An 18,003-nucleotide genomic window follows, 5' to 3' on the forward strand; every position below is an offset into this window, starting at 1 on the left:
TCTTAACCACTTTCTTCCCTCCGATCTGTCACGATTGGACTGTGTCCAGCAAGCCTGTTTTACAATTGAAATCCGTGTTATATACTTTAATTGGCTACACTATCACTTGTGAGGGCTGGCCTTTGGATTAGTTATTAAGGCAAGAGATCCAGCTGTTTAGGCCTGTCATAAGCGAAATCGTTTTTCGACACTTCACCTACATAAGCGCCACTCAAGGCCTAGCTAAGAGTTATCCGCAAAAAGCAGCTTCTAGCTTGTAGGAATATTCTGCAAGTACACATCGTGTGTAAGAGGCATGATCTAGGAAGTTATTGATCATCTATTTCAATACGGTGCCATGGTTACGTCGGTTTAAATCTCAGCATTGACAGAAATTACCACCAAATATCAATAACAATATCAGAGAAATAAGAAATGACGGACAATCAGGAAATTACAGAAAATAACATATTATTTTTAAAGCGGAATAGCAATGTTGTTTCGTAGGTCGATCAGAAAAACCTCACATGAGGCCCACTCCAGTTGAACTCCTAATGGAAGTAAGTCTTTAATGCTATGCCTAAGAAAAAGTGACTTCAAGTTAAAATTACTGGTAGCGCTAGATGAAAAAGAAAAGTCATTCAGGCCATTGCGGTGCTTCCACTGCTGGCGCGACCAGCAGGACTCCAGGTATGATAAACGGAGTAGGCTCGGGTTCGCTACTGGAGACGACGGTGACTCACTGGCCAGAACGGGCTCGACAGACGTCCGCGCGCGTTTCGTATCGCCGATGATAACACTTAACATTAATGGACCCTGCGGAAATGCATTTGTTGTGGTCTTGAATAAGGTATTAACGAATGTAGTGGAGGGGTTTCGCGTGGATATACAAAGGCAACTTTCTTTTGAGTTTTAGATACCTTTTTGAATCAGTGGGGGCATTTTGGTACCTCGAAGCAGCACTCTCAAGTGGTAAGTTTCACCTTTATATAATTATATGCTGCTGCTTTGGAGACTGGATGGGGACTAATCTGCATGCAACTCCGGAAAGCTTCGTTATAGAAATGAGTAACACATGTGTTAAATGCTAATCACGAGCCTGCATGATTAGCCCAGCGAAATAAAAGAGTACATCTTACTGGCAAGAGTAGCCGTGTGCCCACAAAGTTTTCGAGATTAGTGCCGACGGCAAAGGAAAAGCTCTCTGTTTTGATTCTATTAGCGTCTTCAGAGTAGTCGTTGAAATAGGATGAATATGAGAGCGGTTGTCCTATATGGCTCCTAAGCAATCTGTCAACCCATCCTTTCGCGTAGCCAGACGAATTTACGATAACTACTGACAGTTTACTTATAGTCCAAGGCATAGTGCGACATCGTTGAATCTTCGTTCGTCATATGCGTCAAACCCTTGGGTTTGGCCAAATCGGCGCCGGAAGACGGAGGATGGGAGATCGGAATGTGTGTCTTGCGAGAGGTCGATGGCGGCGCTCGGGTGCTCGTGGGTGATTCCAATATCATCCACGATACTGCACTGCCAGTATCATCGGCTATGTACTGTCGTTAGCAGAAAAGCCACACCCTATAGACGTGCCACATACTAAGGGCTCCCATTGACCGCGAAGTAGGTCATACGCAGACGTATGCTGCGAACATAGCCCGCTAAAGCGGCTATTTGCAGATATGCAAGCAGCCAGTATTATAACCCCTAATAAATCAAAGTAAACCATTCGTAAGTTTCATGTTAGTACAATTTTATATAAGAGTTTTTAACAAAATTCTTATATTATATATAATCAGCTTATCAATATATAAATGAAAACTACGCATTTATGGTCGTCGCTTGTCTTGAGAAAGCTTTATTCACATCTTTGCTCATGTCACCTGTTCCGTCAATTTCTTTGTTAACGTTTATTATATCGTTATTGTACTTTAATCAATATCCGCATTAAAATGAGACAATAATTTCTTGGCTGCCGCCCCTCCTAGTTTCTTCCGCGCGATCATCGTTGAGTCGCAAAATCGTCGGTCTTCTTCAATAAATATCTATTTCTCCTTATCACTATTATAATTTATTTTTCTTCCTTTACTGAAGTGAGCCTTCCTTTGCTGTCTTCGGATTCCTTGACATCGTCACAGCTCTGTCTCCGTCGCAATATTTCGCCGCACTAATGCTCCTCATATTTTTTATCATTATTTTAATCGTTATTAGTATAGTCATCGTTGGTCCACGTTCACTTAACTCCTCGTATTCCTCCTGCAGCTTTCGATATTGGAGCAGGATTCTCCATGTTGGCTCATTCAAAAACGTGCAAGTTACACGATGATCCGGTGCACGTCGTAATTCAAGCTCAACATCTTACAACAAGATTTTTGTATAATTACTACTTCGGTGTTCAGTGTATCTGCCAGTGTCATTGTTATTATACAAGGTTCGATTATAGGTTATATTAAGCGGTAATGCACGTTTGGTTAAGAAGTTACCCAGGATCCTCTTCATAATTGTTGTCATGTTTTATGCGTTTCGTATTTATATTTCCGCTGTATAGCAGGAGGTAAGAGGATTTTATAATTCATTGTTGTTCCTACGTATATATATATATATATTTGGGAATACTCAGGAGATATATGTAGCGGCCTGCGCCTTTGGCTAAGTGTATGTACTGACTAATGAAATAGAGATTCGATTGGTGGGGAACCCGGGGTGATTGATATCGTGCGGATGGGCCAGTGCATGCTTTGCTTCGTTGTGAAGGTTTTTTTCCACGTGCACCGTGTATCAATTTCCGTTATCAACCCTTTGAATTATAGCCCTCTTCTATTATAGATTTGTGTTTCTTTCAGCATAACTCAAGATGTTTATTCACATACATATTTCTACATACTACATGCAAACCTCCAAACATTTATATATATATTAGGTACAAAGACTTCACATAATTCGATGATTCGACCGCTGTCGTATAAAAAAAATCCGTACGTTTCGTTTTTGATATAGGGGCGGCCGCTAGCTTCAAATGTGTATGAAATATCATTGGTCTAATTTCTATCGAATTTCTATTAGATCTAATACCTAACGATAGTTTGGGTCCATCCGTACACAGTTTTAACCTGATTTTTCTGCCATCTTGGTTGTTATGACAACTTATAAGCCACTATATCCTTATCGATTATTAGCCAAAGAGTACAGGAAAATACAGTATAAAGCAATTTGATGCGAATAGAGAGCCGCCAGAAACCTTTGCCCTTGAGTAGATACTTATAGTGCATATAACATGATAATATTACCTAGCAGAAAGAGTGTTACCTATCGCAGGTTACGCATGTTTACTAAGCTACGCTTGTGTTTATTCGGCTCATCCCGTAATATCTCTGGGTAGCTGACAGCGTCACCTTTTGTTGAATCATTTAACAGCTGCACGAGGAACTCAGTGCACGATGTTCTTCTTCATTCTCCTTTTTTGGTTCGTTTTGCATATTTTAATGTATATTAGCTATATGCATCCATCATCGCTTTTTGGGTCCGTTATGCTTGTCTCACTTTCAGGGTGTCACAATTAAAGCGATTCTACACCGAGTACCTCCCTGTCATGAATGACCTCATGAGCAAATATGAATGAAACAGAGGACGTTAGAAAATTTTATGACGAGTTTATTCAAAACGGATGAGTCTGAAATTTGAAATTTCCTAAGCCCAGAAGAAAAATTATAGGAAAATTATTGCTGATACTCAGCAGGAAGTTTTTACCTAAGGTTAGCTGGTAAACGAGCCTAAGTGGTTTCTACGCGGGAGATATATCGAGGTGATGCTAGATACAGTGCCAGCTTATAGGTATCCAAATACATATGACATGAGAAGTATTAATTAGTAGTCAAGGAACCGGTCCAATGTTGCAATCAACGTATAAAGAGCATTGACAAGGAAAACTGAGTTCCGTTATTATTGACTTTACTACAAGTTCGCCTATAAATTGATAAATGTGCCTTCGGAAGCTCTTAAAGAATGACGGCTTACGATCCTAATTAAACCTACATAATTTCCGCGTTGGCATATGGCGCTAGGAAAGTTTTCCTTTGACTCCAGCTTTATTATATTAAAGATTGACTTCAACATCCCGCACAGGATTTTACCACACCTGTCGAATGAGATGTACCTGAATATGCATGCTCGAACACGGGCCCTGGCTTCTAAGCTGAAACCAGTTTCCTGCTTCCATATCTGTAAAGAAAAACTCCTAAAGTCCACTCGATTGGTTAAGTGTGAATAGTTTTTGTTGCGTTGATGGAGCTATGAGTGAGTTCCTCACCTGGGTTTCACGAATATCACAGCTACCTTGTTTTTTCAACTTTCCTCAGATAAAGTGTATGCCATTTATAAATAAATTATTGCTATGCATTTTCGTATCACTGCGACAACCTGTATTACATACATATTTAATAATAGTATAACTGTAGTAATAAATTGGTCCCATTTCACCAGCAGGTCCCTCTTTGTCTTTTGACACTTCTATTGGCGATTATGCTTCATATATACGGTGACAAATATAATTATTATATGTTTGCATTATTTTCACTTGCTTTGGAACTAATGGATAACGTTTTTCCCTACCCTAGATCAACGGCCGAATTTACAATAACCTTACATACTGCTGTTGAGATATCATAGTCACTCACAATGTCTAGATAAACCCTGTTCTGCACGTCCATTGGCTTCCAGAAAGAGTTTGTAATTATAATACTAAAACATCGCAAGTTCGATCGAACCACAGCATATATGCCCCATGGACAGCTTTTTCACAGGTTTCAGATTCGTACTCGAAGAAAAGTATGGGGCTCTTTTTTTCCGGTTCATCAACGCGAGTTCTTCAAAACATTTCCTTTCGCAATCTATGTACCTATAGCCTTTCCTTTTGCCTTACCGAAGTGGTACAGTCGCTTATAACAATTCAAGATAGCAGTAATTAAATTAGTCTACAGGAAAAGTTCAGCTGCAATTATATTCTCACAGCTAATCCGCACTGTAGATGATAATTTTTTTCGTGAGCTTACATTCGTATCAACCGAACTAAAATGCCCTACGGTCGGGGGAAATTGGCCAAAATTTCACTGGCGAAAAACGTGCTCATGCCACTCTGTATTGACTGGCTATACATACGTTTCGTTCTACTAAGCTTAGAGGTTTTCTTATTTCTTTTCTCGGAAATGTCCACTATTCAGTGTTTTCACATCATCTGTTCGTTTGCTCACCCATAATACTTCAGTGCATCCAGTTTGTCGTTAACAATATTAGAGGCTGTTATAGACGATTTTGTCCTAATGTTTCAGACACGTCTTTTTAAGAGCATCCAGCATCACGTGCCAGTGTGACTATAGGAATGTTTAACGTACAATAATCGTTTACCATACGCTATATAGCTCTTGTCCTTCATTTTCTCTTCCTGTTGTCATCATTTTGTTCGTAGAAATTTCTTACAGCAATGCTATGGCGGCAACGTTTCCATCGTTACTTGCCTAAATAGTAACGTCATAATATAATCAATGTTATTATTATTTCAAACGGTGGGTGCAACGAGAGGGAGTGGCACTCACAAGCGACAAGCCAACCTCACAGAAGGATTCGTACTACAGTCAATCTTCACTACGAATTGTAATGCGAAAAGATCATACACCTATCGGAGGCCCGAAGCTCGTCAAAGCTATCCACATTTCATAGCTAATTATAGATGCCTCTGACAACTGACCAGCAAGGTAACCGGCGGAACCTCTTCAACAAGGGGTATCCGATCCTTTATTTCTCCCTATTGGCGACTGGTCTTAATCTTCAGAATTCAGATACCATATAATACAATATCGAAATCAAGTCCTTATTTTTCTTCGTAACATCGTTTTCGACGGATGTAAGTATCGTCTCTTTTCACAGTATGATAATCTTTACTGTGTACCTAGATGTCTTCCACATCCTCTTTGCCGCAATCTTCAATCTCGTAAACTATTTAGTGGTATTGCAAAAGTTGGCTGTGCTTTCAAGTGAATCAAGATTAGTTTATTATATGTTGTTCTGTTGTCGATGTATGCACGGATCTTTATGGTTAAGGCAGAACATTACATACATATACACATATGTAGATTAGGGGGATGTGTTTATATATATTAGCAGACATCAAAAATGGCACACTCAAAAGCCGGACGATGAGTCAATGTATGGATGAGCACCATACTCGTCCAGGCAGATCTGCGAATTAGGCCCTGTCAATGATTATTGATATTCCATTCGATTATTTCACTCCAATTAATCAACGTATATTCATCATCACTGTCTCAAGCTCTGATGACGATGACAGTCGATATCAAACGCTTTTTCCTGTGGCGCCAATCGCTTAAAAAATCCAAGAATTATGCTTACGGCAAAGTGCGACTCATTCAAGTTAGATCCAAATCTAGTGTTTTTTTTTACCCATAATAACACGCTTCCTCTAGCATGCCGTATTGCGCTTATCAGTAAACGGTGCGTGTGTATCTCGTTTGTCCGTTAAAAGGCCGCTGCAGGTATTCGACTAGACACAGAAAGAGCTGCAGCTAGTAAATGCGAGCATTGCCAGCTATGTATACACATCCTGAATTTCGCAGAATCTCTATAAGTTCCTTCGAAAATCAACGATACGCCTTAATTTGTAAGTTATTGTTATCTCTAATACGATTAGTTGGTACAAGTTTCTAGGATCAAAGCACATTTTTTAATGATGACTCAACTGCTAGTAAGCCTGCATTACACATAAATAAATCACTTGTTTATCGAAGGGTCGGTCCGGTCTGTCGATCAACCTCGGGCGCACCAATTTTTTTTCCACCTGCAACAGGTGATTTAACAAAATGAACAGAGGGTTCAGATTGTCAAATCCGGGGAATGAAGAATAAATGAAAGGTTTGACCATTTGTACTTTCTGCGATTACCTTTCTCATTTTCATTTAATCAATTGAGGCGTTACTGCTCCCGCGTTTTGTTGTTGACAGTTAATTGAATATCCTTCGTTGTCATTGTTGAAGAAGTGCTAGCTATGGAAATAGTTCTAACCTCTTCATCTATTCAAAATGGCAGCCCTTATTCTCGTTGTTGTTGACGTTCTGGTTATGATTATGATCGTAGCTCTGAATCCTTCATACGAGCCGCCTCTTAGAACAGGCCGCAGTCCTTAAGATTGTTCTTAATGATAACGTCCGTTACAGCGTCAAATACAAACTGGATATTCGATGTGTCCGTCGCACACGTAAAATGCGTGTACACCTAAAACACACGAAGGAGGACAATACAGAAAACCGCAAAATCACGTTTATACAATATGACTGCTTAATAGCATTGACATGTTGCCGACATCTGGTGCATGAAATCTAGTCCTCATTGACATCAACCTCGCGCATTTTCATCAGAAGTAAGCCGACTCAACCTTCTAACGGGCTAAGTCTGGATAAAATTATTATTGATAAAACTTTATACGGTGTTTTGATTTTCTTGTTACCTATTTTCACGAGACAGCTTTCAACAACCTTAGAATGTAACTTCGAAACAAGCTCTATTCATATCGACAAGTCTGGGTTGGTCATTGCTCAAACCTAAAACGTGGAAAACGTCTATTGGCCAATCGTAGTATCTGGTCCTCTAAGAGTAATTGAACTATTAGATTTGTTCTGTCCCGACAACGCCCGATGCGCTTACACATGCCACAATGTATCTTACTCTACTACATATTGCATATAATTTAAATAACTAATTATTTATTTAATGAAATGCTCCTACAAGGGTCTATGTTTTAATACTAGCACTGTCAATATAGTTATTTAGCTATGTATGTCTGATAATTAGGCCTCGGTCAAATAATTAATCACAAATAATGTGCAGGTAAACTGGCTGTATACAAACAGATAACTTAAATTCTGTTGCAATATAGGTTTTGTCAACTTGTAGTTAGATCAATTGCTAGATACCTCTTTGGTGTCCTGTCGCTTATTGAGCCGTTCGAAATGCATCTGGATGTAGGCGGCAGCTTCATCGTACTGATTCGCTCCCGTGTACTCGGGAAAGCAAATCGTGAGTGGAGAACGAGTGATTTTTTCCTCGAAGAGATCCTTCTTGTTCAGGAACAGGATGATTGAGGTGTGTGTAAACCATTTGTTGTTACAAATTGAATCGAACAGTCGCATTGATTCGACCATGCGGTTCATTTGGTCATCCTCGGCAAGAACCAAGTCATACCCTGCGCAATCGGACAGGGACAGAAGAGACTATGGAGTTACGCCACTTTCAAGACAAATGGAAAGGAAGGTGAACAAAAACGTCGCACTTTTGCAAATACTTTGCTAGAAAAAACTGTTGAGACCGTTAGGGGAATACACTCGTTCAACCTAAGCCTTACCGCCCAAATTAAAGTATGTATTTTATATTTAAGGACGCCTTGTTTCGCAATGTGAAATTTCTTGGGAACAAAACACTCCATATACGATAATTCATATATATGACTTTTTGCGTATAAGCTCCGGCCATTATTAACGAACTGGCTAGCGTTATGAGCTGATCTGGTATGGTATTTGCAATCGATAAAGCGGAAATAATAACTGATCTGATCCGATCAGATAGTAGCACGCCTCGCTGAAAGAGTAGCAAAAAATTTATCCTTGTCTACTCAGATTGCCTGCTGCGATGTGCCTAGTATTTGTGCTTGTACTTTCATAAAAAATGAATAAAGACTAACAAATGGACCGGAACGTAACCGAGTTCTTAGATTCAACAAAAGATGATTGCTGCTTTCTACTAACTAATAACACATATCGCAAAAAATAACCTAAAAAAAAATAGTAATATTAATGAGAAAGTATCATCATGATTCCGTTTCTATTTACGCACCACGATTTGAATTCGGGGCGTTTGACTTCCCATAACACGTATAGCAATATATCTAGTTAATTCTGTGTGACCTAAACAGTGACGAACAGCTCAAGCGAATATTTAGATATTACTCTAACCGTAGACTATCAAGATGTCAGAGTAAGCAAAGAGCACTTCTGAAGAAGTAGATACATATAGGAGTTTGTAATATTTGCAATACGTATACTGAGTAGTAGTAGCGTCACTTGTTTTCGCCAGTTTTGTTTCAGGACAATCTGTTGATTTGACCTGGAATTTACTAAATTTTTTGAGCTATATGTCGAACACTTGCTTAGTGAACTGCTACCTTTAAAGGCTGGCTTCCAGTACCAAAAAAACTGCGTACGCTCAATTTCCATCGTAAGCCCTTTGACGGATTCCTATATAGTGTACCTACACTAGCACTATATAAGTATATAGTATAGTATAGTAGTAGTAAGTATATAAAGTGCTACCTACTTCTATACTACTGGTCCTAAAGTTACCTGATAGAGCCACGCAAAAGATAATGGCAGTAACCCCCTCGAAACAGTGGATCCATTTCTTGCGCTCAGAGCGTTGGCCGCCGACGTCAAACATCTTGAAGTGAAGCCCTTTGAAAACGAAATGCGTCTCTACGATTCCCGTTGTTTTGACGCGCGTTCGCAGGACATCTTGCTGGGTCGGGATATAGTTGCGCTGTAATAACGATAAACCGAAGACAGACGATATTGTAACACTTCTGCAAAGCAGGACAAAATTTTTGTGAGCCTTCCGCCGTTCAATCCAGAAAAGACCCTTAGTCACAGAAAAACAAGAAAGAATGTTGGTGGCGGCATGCTGGACTTCATTGAAGATTTATATCGGACTGCTTAATTCACTCATTAGTATTATGCTTTTAGGTGATAAAAAAATTCACAAAAGCATCAAAAGTAAGATTCTTTGTCATTTTACATATTTTCTTTTGTGCATTCTATATCAGTACATTTTCATATCTCACTATAGAACTTTGACCAAAATCGATATATAATAAATTACTATCATCATACATGATTTCGCGATTTGTATCGGTTGTCGCATCGTGTACTTGAAGCGTTTCAATTTGACTCTCTTGCCGCGTCTTACCTCGCTTTGTTTGCATAGTCTTTTATTGGCATCTAGCATGAGCGAGTCGCGACTACACACAATTAGGTGCGCTGGACTTCAGTCTCTCTTTATCAAACTGTCGACAAAGGGTTTCAATCGGGTTACCTTGGTACGCGCAAGGATCGACCATGTAAGCAGATAGATTTTCCGCGCATGCGCAGTTATAGCATAATGGTGGACAGTATTTAACAGTAAATCCATTCAAGCATACATAACGCACGCCAGACAGTCGTTGATCAGGGTAATCTTTGCACCGCTATGTGTGTGTTAGATGATACGTCTGCGCAAACACTCTACTTCGACCTGGTATTAATAATTGCGTCATAAATAAAGAAGAATAAAACGTCTCAGGCAAATTTTAAGAGCAGTGGGCATTTTCTCGCACGCCTTAAACAACATTCGGTTATCTTTTTAAATGATCTGTTCGTTTCGGCTAACTTTGTTTGAAAAGAATAACTTATACTAAGAAAGCTATTCTACTTCGAATGCCTCGCCCAGTTTAGGGCTAATGATGCCTTTACTCAGTTCTATTTAATATAAGTTATGAGAAAGCTTCTCTAACTCTATCCAAGCTTCCACATTACCCTACGTGGCGTGCAATACTATAAAACTTACTCCATAACAAAAGGTACTGAGTTGACTATTTCTTATATAGCTAGTCGATATATATACGTGTCTTCACTGAGTTGACAGAACACGTTCCTCATATTTATATCTCATGTCCCACAGTAAAAGAGTCTGTTAAGTAAACACGAGACGAAGCAACACCGTGTGAAAGGTTCTTCGAAATGAAAACCGAAATCATAACCGTCAACAGGCGCAACCTGTCCTTTAAGACAAGTGGACTTTATAACAGCTAGCAAGACTAAAAGTTGGCAAGTTCAATGCGACTTGCATGACTTTACAACAGAACGCTTGAATTTATGCTTTATAGCTTAAATGAGATTTAATTACTCGGTCGACAAGTCGTTGGGAAGGTTCATCCTGCCTTTTCCAAGAGGCCAAATAGGCAAAACCGTTGTAATGTTTATCCATATACATGCATTTAAAGTAGCTAGTCGATCTTAGAAGAAACGACGTACCTAAAGTAACTGCGTCTCGTTCTTCTTGTTCTCCTATAATCCTTCCCTCTACGTGTCTTTGCATATTTCTTTAACCTTTCTTTCTAGAACCTTTCTATATTTTTTATTTTTATTTCTCTCTGTAACTCCGCTAGCCAACCGCCATAATAGCAGGCCTGCCGTAAAAGCGAGAGGACTGTCAGACTGAATGGCAGGTTGTCATTGTTACCTGTGAAATGCGTTCGAGTGCGTTCAGATAGTAGGCTGCAGAATCATTGAGTTGGTATTCACGAGATCTTTGAAAGCAGAGCTGGAGTCCTTCGTCTCGCCACAGCCGCTGCATCATAACGCTCAGTTCGGGTCCGATTTCACAGTCGCCCACCATTGGCGCACCTGCGATGCTTGAAAACTGACGGGCGTCGTCCTGCGCCAACCAACACAAAAACGCGATGAGGAAACCAATAGCATACGTCAACTATATGCCACTAATTAATATAACTGCTATTAACAAACACGTGTAGTATTCATTCTAAGTGTACCATAAAATATCACAGTTCGCCCCTCTAAACGTGTTGAGAATTAGGTTAATAACACAACAACTTTCTCAATAGTAGGTTTCTCTAGGTAGAACTCAGATCTGTTGTAGGAAATATCGGCTAGAAGCGAGCAGGAAGGCTCCATCAGCAATATGAGCTCTTCTCTAGAACGTTCATCGAACTGAAATCAGGCGATAAGAACTAAAATAGATATGATAACAAATATAAACTAAATATTTTACGTGACCTACATCTGTACGCGGCTAATATTTGAGGTGTAAAAAGGTAATGGTAGGGTGTTATCGATTTGAGGACGAATCCTCGATCATTACTTATCTATAAAACAAAACCATGTGGCCAGGTTAAGTGCTATGTTGTAATTGTGTTCAGTCCTTTGTTTCCCCTAAACAATGCTGTTCAAGCTCAGCTAGTAGAATGGTAGTAATAAACGTAAAAATTTTAATCTAAGGTTGATGATGCAATTTTTAGTACCAACGAGCTACAGCTTATGTTAGATTGTTGACAGAACGACGATGAAAGAATATTTGAACGGCAGACTGTGTCGATGTGTTTTTCCTAAGATATTGACGAAGAGAAAGAACTTTAGGCCGTCATAGATAGTGAGACCATAAAATAGCCCTTTAGCACGCAGGCACACAGGTGTTATAGCTCATACAAAAAAAAGCTCAATTATTTTAACTCAACTCAGCAGACTCTAAGGGTTTCGTTGCTTCGTTAGTTTAATCTATATGCAAGTACAAAGTAATCGCCTCTTAGGCACGTCGGGCTTTTAGGTGCTGCAGGTTCGAGCTTTTGTAAAGAAAAAAAAATCGGTAAATAATTTGCAGAATTAGAACAAGCAGAAAAACAGACAAATCGGTTTTAATGAAAGAAACTACGAAACCAAAGGTTGACGACGTGGAATATGCAAGGTGAAAAAATAGATCGTGACGCAAGATTGTATATATTACTGACGTACAATTATAACAATGTAGCTGTATATATATAAAATATATCTGAGATACATCCCCGATGTAAAAGAGATTTCTAAGGAATGATCAATAAAAACATCCGATGAATCCGTCGCGTATGGATACGTGACAGATACGGTACAACAATTCTCAAACATATCCGGGCTACGACGAGTTGTTCAGGAAGATATAGGGAGTCCACAATGTATTCGGGATTTAATGGTAGCAAAAATTTTAGATGGCATAGTGCCTCTGATTTTTTTTATATTTTGAGGACGGTTCTGCTAGTTTCAGAGATCTGTATTATAATTATCAATTGTGAGTCCAGTAAAAAGAACGTACTGTGAGAGTCATTTATTTATTCAATTGATTTACCATCAGGTTAGCTCGTCTCGTTCGAAGACTAAACTTATTGCGTCAGATTACGACTATAAAAATCCTACCTAGTCTGATGTCTCTGTTGACGGCGACGGTGGAGGATTTCAGCTATGAGATCTAACGGCAGCATCGATCGGTCGTTCGCTATCTAAATCGGGCCCCATAAAATTGCACTGCCGCATCTACATTCTGTATCTGAATTACCATCAAAGGACAAAATCGTCATATTATGCTGCTATGATCATCCATTAAGTGATCGAATGAGCCAGCTGCCTTAACCTACCATAACTGTCCAGATATCTCTTCAGAGACTGCAGAAATTCCAATGGTAATTTCCACTTAGCTAGATCTTCGCTTAACGGTATATGAGAGCAGACGTCAAATGTCACGAAGTACTTAACCAACAGTGGTGGAGTTAAACTGTGAACCCACTTCGATCACTTTATATTTATTTGTTTAGTATAACACCATCATATGAGTTACCTAGTCCATTGTAGTGTTAGACTGATTTTGAGGTTAAGTACACTCACATCTACGTGATTAAACCGTACATGAGAGCGGGTCCAGCATCATGGACGGCTTCAGAAAAGTAACGACGAGCAGCGGTAAATAAGAACTACTTACTCGCTAACTACTCAGTTGCAATAAGCCGTACATCAGTGTTAAGGTATACCTCGCGTGCGGGGTCCCGGAAGTCGATCCTGAGTTGCGCCATGCCGCGAAGAATGGCAACCAATGACTGGATTGTGTTCGAGTGCACCACTGGACGATAGAGCTTGCACTCCTCGATTGTGTAACCCTGTTCATGGATAATTCTAAAAAAGAAGAGAAAAAGGCGGCATAGGTCAATATGTGAAACTGGGCATGTAACCAGAATCGTACGCCAGTACCGTTCAGCAAAGTCTCCAAACATTACGGCTGCTATTCCTATGCAGTGCCGTGTGCCCAATGGCTTCGCGGCAAAAATGAAAAAAAAAAACAGCTACGGGCAAACTAGATTGAGTAGATTCACGTGAGGCGGAGAGAAGCTATTACTTATTTTTCCAGACAAACAGTTCCTATCTAAAATACAGCAGCTTTTTCCTTTAAGGTCTGTTGTTCGGCTGAACAATCGACTAAACGTCTGTGCGCGAGTCAGTTCACCTAAAATGGATTTATATATACCTACCTATTTATGTATACCTATTTTGAACTATCATGAAACTTAATTAGGTTAAATATGTCCTATAGTAAATAACAAGTATCGTGATTCGTCACACAGTCTTACTAATTCTTAATATCCACCAACGAGTTTACCCTTAGCTGTATTATTCAAGAAGAAAGCATATACTTTTACAAATATAAGACACGTCGCACAGTGCCTACCTAAAAAACACCCCCAACCTTATAACCAACAATGTACCCCTTTGAGCTGCTTCAGTAAACAAGTACGCTAAGCTTTGTCCCACATATTTTTGTACTTCCATAACCCATTTGATGACTATGATCTGCAAGACAAAATTTTCAAAACATTTTTTGCACACAGAAATGGATTTCTCCATGTCGTAACTGGCTTTTCCAGTGATGAAAGATGACAATGTTGTTACAAGTCTTTGAACGGTAGTCGAAATCGTCAGGTAACCGTTTCACTACACGATCGTTTATTTGGCAAGCGTTAAGAGAAACAGAGTGCGGCTGAATGAAGGAACTACCTTTACGTGTTCACGTTACGATCTAACAGACGAATAGCATTCGACAGTCGCTTCAGATCACCAGCGACGCATCGCCGTGACTTCCACTGCTGTTATCGCAGTCGTTGTGCTGCCTGCTGTTGTAGCTTCGTCGGCCTAAATACCCAATTCTCTCGATTAGCTCCAGCCGCTTTCGCTGTCCTCAAGCAGGTCTGCTTGATCAGCCATTAGTACCAATTAAGCAAAACCAACGAGCCTCGTTTAACACAAACGCGACCATTTACCGCCCACCCGTCTTTAAGCCGAGAGAAGAACTATTTTAGTTCATGCGACTCGTAGCCCTGTTACAAAATTCGTGGCCATAACGCAACCCCTGTTGCTGACTAAAGCACTTTCTGATTACAGAGGTATTTTGGGGGATATCGAGATCAGGCTGGTATCAAGTAGATCTCAAAGACCACGCTCAATCATGTCAGGGCTGCTTTTGTTGCAATCGCCCGGGACAATGTACAGCTCAATTATGACAGCAAGCCTCGCCGGGGCAGATGATGAAGTCGGTGTCGCGCAAACCTTTTTCATACTTCGCTACCGTAGAAGGACCAGGTGAGAGGCTCGGTCGTAAAAGAAAATGTCAATTCTAGCTTCTGAAAACCTCTGTTCCATATATGATGAGGAAATAAATTGAGTAGACCTGCAAAGTTAATGGCGATAATATGAGGCATGGTATTCGAATTCAGTAACTATAATTACTTATTACGCCCTAAAACATCAACCTTCTATATATGCTAACAACATCCGCAGTTTTCGAATTCGGTCTTCCAGGTGAGCCGTAGGCGGGTACGCTGCTGCTGCCTCGATTCCGGCGTCTATTTTTATGGTTGCCTTCAATGCACCCAAGCAGATTCAATTGAACACGTCTGATCACTAGTTTCCTTAAGGATTTCGATTGTTCGCGCCACGATCCTATGTCTAAGTGTTCAATAGCCATTCATGGTCAAACTCGCCTATGCTAGCCTCCCCGCCCGCCACTTGAACGTAATAATATGATCCATTGTACATTTACGCAAAAAGCTAATAATAATACCGACTATAGTACTATTACACTGATGATAGACTGTCGAGTATCACCTATCGATCGCTCTGATCTGATTGAGATCTATTTATACTTATAGTATTGCTTGCATCCATATGATCTCAGAGATGCTTTATCGCCTCAGGTTTCCTTATTATTTCAAATGTGGTATTACTAACTGGTCTACAGGCAGCTAAATTATCTTACGTATAGCCTGATACTTCCTATTTCGAACTTCTATAACGTGACGCAAACTGAAGGTAAGCATCGGTACTGCATTCGTCTTATTATTTCAACCAATGGTGGAACTAATAGTTGTCCGCGAGAACGGAGCTTAACGGCAACAGCAAGAAGAACACCGACAGCCCGATACAACTGAGGCAGACGACGATCTAACCCCAGAGACCATTATCGCCATCAAAAATAGTCCAGTTGTACTAACTATCATCGCGATGTACTCCCCAAGAGGATTGTAATCTTTCACTTGTGACGGATAGTCGATCAGAAAAGCCTTCTGATGCGCACGTATATTTTGTTTGCTCCGAAGAAACAGCAACAGTGATAAACATGACGGTACCAAAACGCTACAATAATGATAGCAATAATCTTCCATTTAAAGTGACCTTTTTTTTCCACCTTACCGTCGGTGGTATCGATTTGTCTGATCTCGCTCATCGATTTTGTAACGTATCGTAAACCCCTTTGCTCAATCAGGTCAGTAGAGGTCGCAACCGTCAGTTTCTAGTAGGTCAGCGCCTACGGCGGTGGTTCGAAGTAATGCTTCGAATACTTAATTCGATATTCTTCTATATCTAACCTTGTCACAATACAGCTGCCACCACCTGCTCTATTACAACAACTAATAATAGATCGAAATCGTCACAAACTACATCATTTTTAGAGTCATGACTGCCGCCACCATTATGATGAAATAGTCATCCTTATCACTGTTACAACTACGGAGCTCGTGGCTATTTAGCGCCGTTGCAGCGGCGGCCGTCGGCAGCAACGTAGTGTGAATATTCGTAAAAGATTTTCGTTTTTCGACGATGTTGATGACGCGCCAACTCGATCAGAACGGCGGTACCGAACAGAGACGGAACGATATGTTCGCTCTAGCAAATACTGTTGTACTCTTTCTTGTTTCTGCGCGAATCTGTTTGTTATTATGCAATGATATTATAAAACCGTTTAACTGTTGCCTTCGAAGAGAGGATGCCTTCAAATATGTCCATAGCATGAGAATTTAACAGCGTTTCAAAGCCATTTTCTCATCTAAGTCAGAAGATATTTTGACTGGGTGATTTATTCGTTATTATCATTAACGGTTTTAATGACTAACTGTAATTTATAGTTGATCAGAAGTGAACTAAACCGAAAAGCCCCGACGGCCCGCGGAAATGAGCAGCATAAGTCGGAGTTCTGAACAACTACCAGAAAGAAAAAAGTGATAAATAATATTTTATTGATAGCACGGACGTCACTATGGCTTTAATTCCCGATATCATTAAAGGAATTGAAGTGTATTATTAAGTATCCAGGCCTGGCTTATGAGATAGGGAAAATCTTAAAACAGAATGCTAATCTCATTTATTTTATTAAGGCTATTATCCGAAAAGAAATGTTTATTTTCCAACATTTCACCTATACCCTTTCAAGTGCACATTATATCTAATACATTTTCAGTGCCTGCATAAATTAGTTATGGTGCACAGGACAAATTCGACCAATGTTGAAATCAGTCAGAAGGGCACAATGTTCTTCACTGACGTAGTAACCCTCCTAAGCCTTTTTAACCCTCGAATGAGGTTCAAACAAACGACCCATGTAGATAATAGTGTTCGACCTCTCGCATTCAACTAAGAGTCGCCATAAGCAGCCATACACTGAGTCACCCTGTTCGAGATTTGTGTTTTCCCTGTACAGGTGGACTTCTCGCTCGCGTGCTCTTCCCAAGGCCTCTCCACTAGGCTTCTATCCGAGGACTCCGCATATGCCTGATACCGTTGTTGCGAAATCGGATAGCAGCGCCGGCAATCAGGCGTTTCATCTTTTTGAACTCTATCGTCTCTTTCTACGGCTCAGCACTGGATCCAATTCGCTCGCTGTCTCGCGATCGAGAAAATTTCACCAGATTTAGGATTCTGCTGAATAAGCGGTTGTTACTGAACGGATGCGTGGAGGTATTCACTGATGCGACGGCGCGGGTTGTAGCTAGTTGAGACCATTAGATCGTTATTCTTGGGACGTCCAGAACTGTACAGCTGCTGTTAGCGTGTCTTTGGATAAACTGGCTG

General features: G+C 40.2%; 1 protein-coding gene across 2 annotated transcripts in view; it reads right to left on the reverse strand.

Annotated features, from left to right (window-relative positions):
* Positions 1–1,805: 1,805 nt before the first annotated feature.
* Positions 1,806–18,003, reverse strand: part of Galphai (G protein alpha i subunit) — a 39,429-nt gene continuing 23,231 nt past the window's right edge. For both annotated transcript variants that reach the window (XM_086970524.1, XM_086970525.1), the window contains exons 3-8: positions 13,638–13,779; positions 11,309–11,503; positions 9,379–9,571; positions 7,957–8,225; positions 7,049–7,258; positions 1,806–6,824 (exon numbers count right to left, since the gene is read on the reverse strand). In XM_086970524.1, the coding sequence (XP_086826650.1) occupies positions 7,148–7,258; positions 7,957–8,225; positions 9,379–9,571; positions 11,309–11,503; positions 13,638–13,779 (910 nt within the window). In that variant the 3' untranslated portion in view covers positions 1,806–6,824; positions 7,049–7,147. The remainder of the gene's footprint in view (positions 6,825–7,048; positions 7,259–7,956; positions 8,226–9,378; positions 9,572–11,308; positions 11,504–13,637; positions 13,780–18,003) is intronic.

The sequence above is a fragment of the Varroa jacobsoni genome, unplaced genomic scaffold (genome assembly GCF_002532875.2).
Source record: "Varroa jacobsoni isolate VJ856 unplaced genomic scaffold, vjacob_1.0 scaffold_977, whole genome shotgun sequence".
In the NCBI taxonomy this organism is placed as follows: Eukaryota; Metazoa; Arthropoda; class Arachnida; order Mesostigmata; family Varroidae; genus Varroa; species Varroa jacobsoni.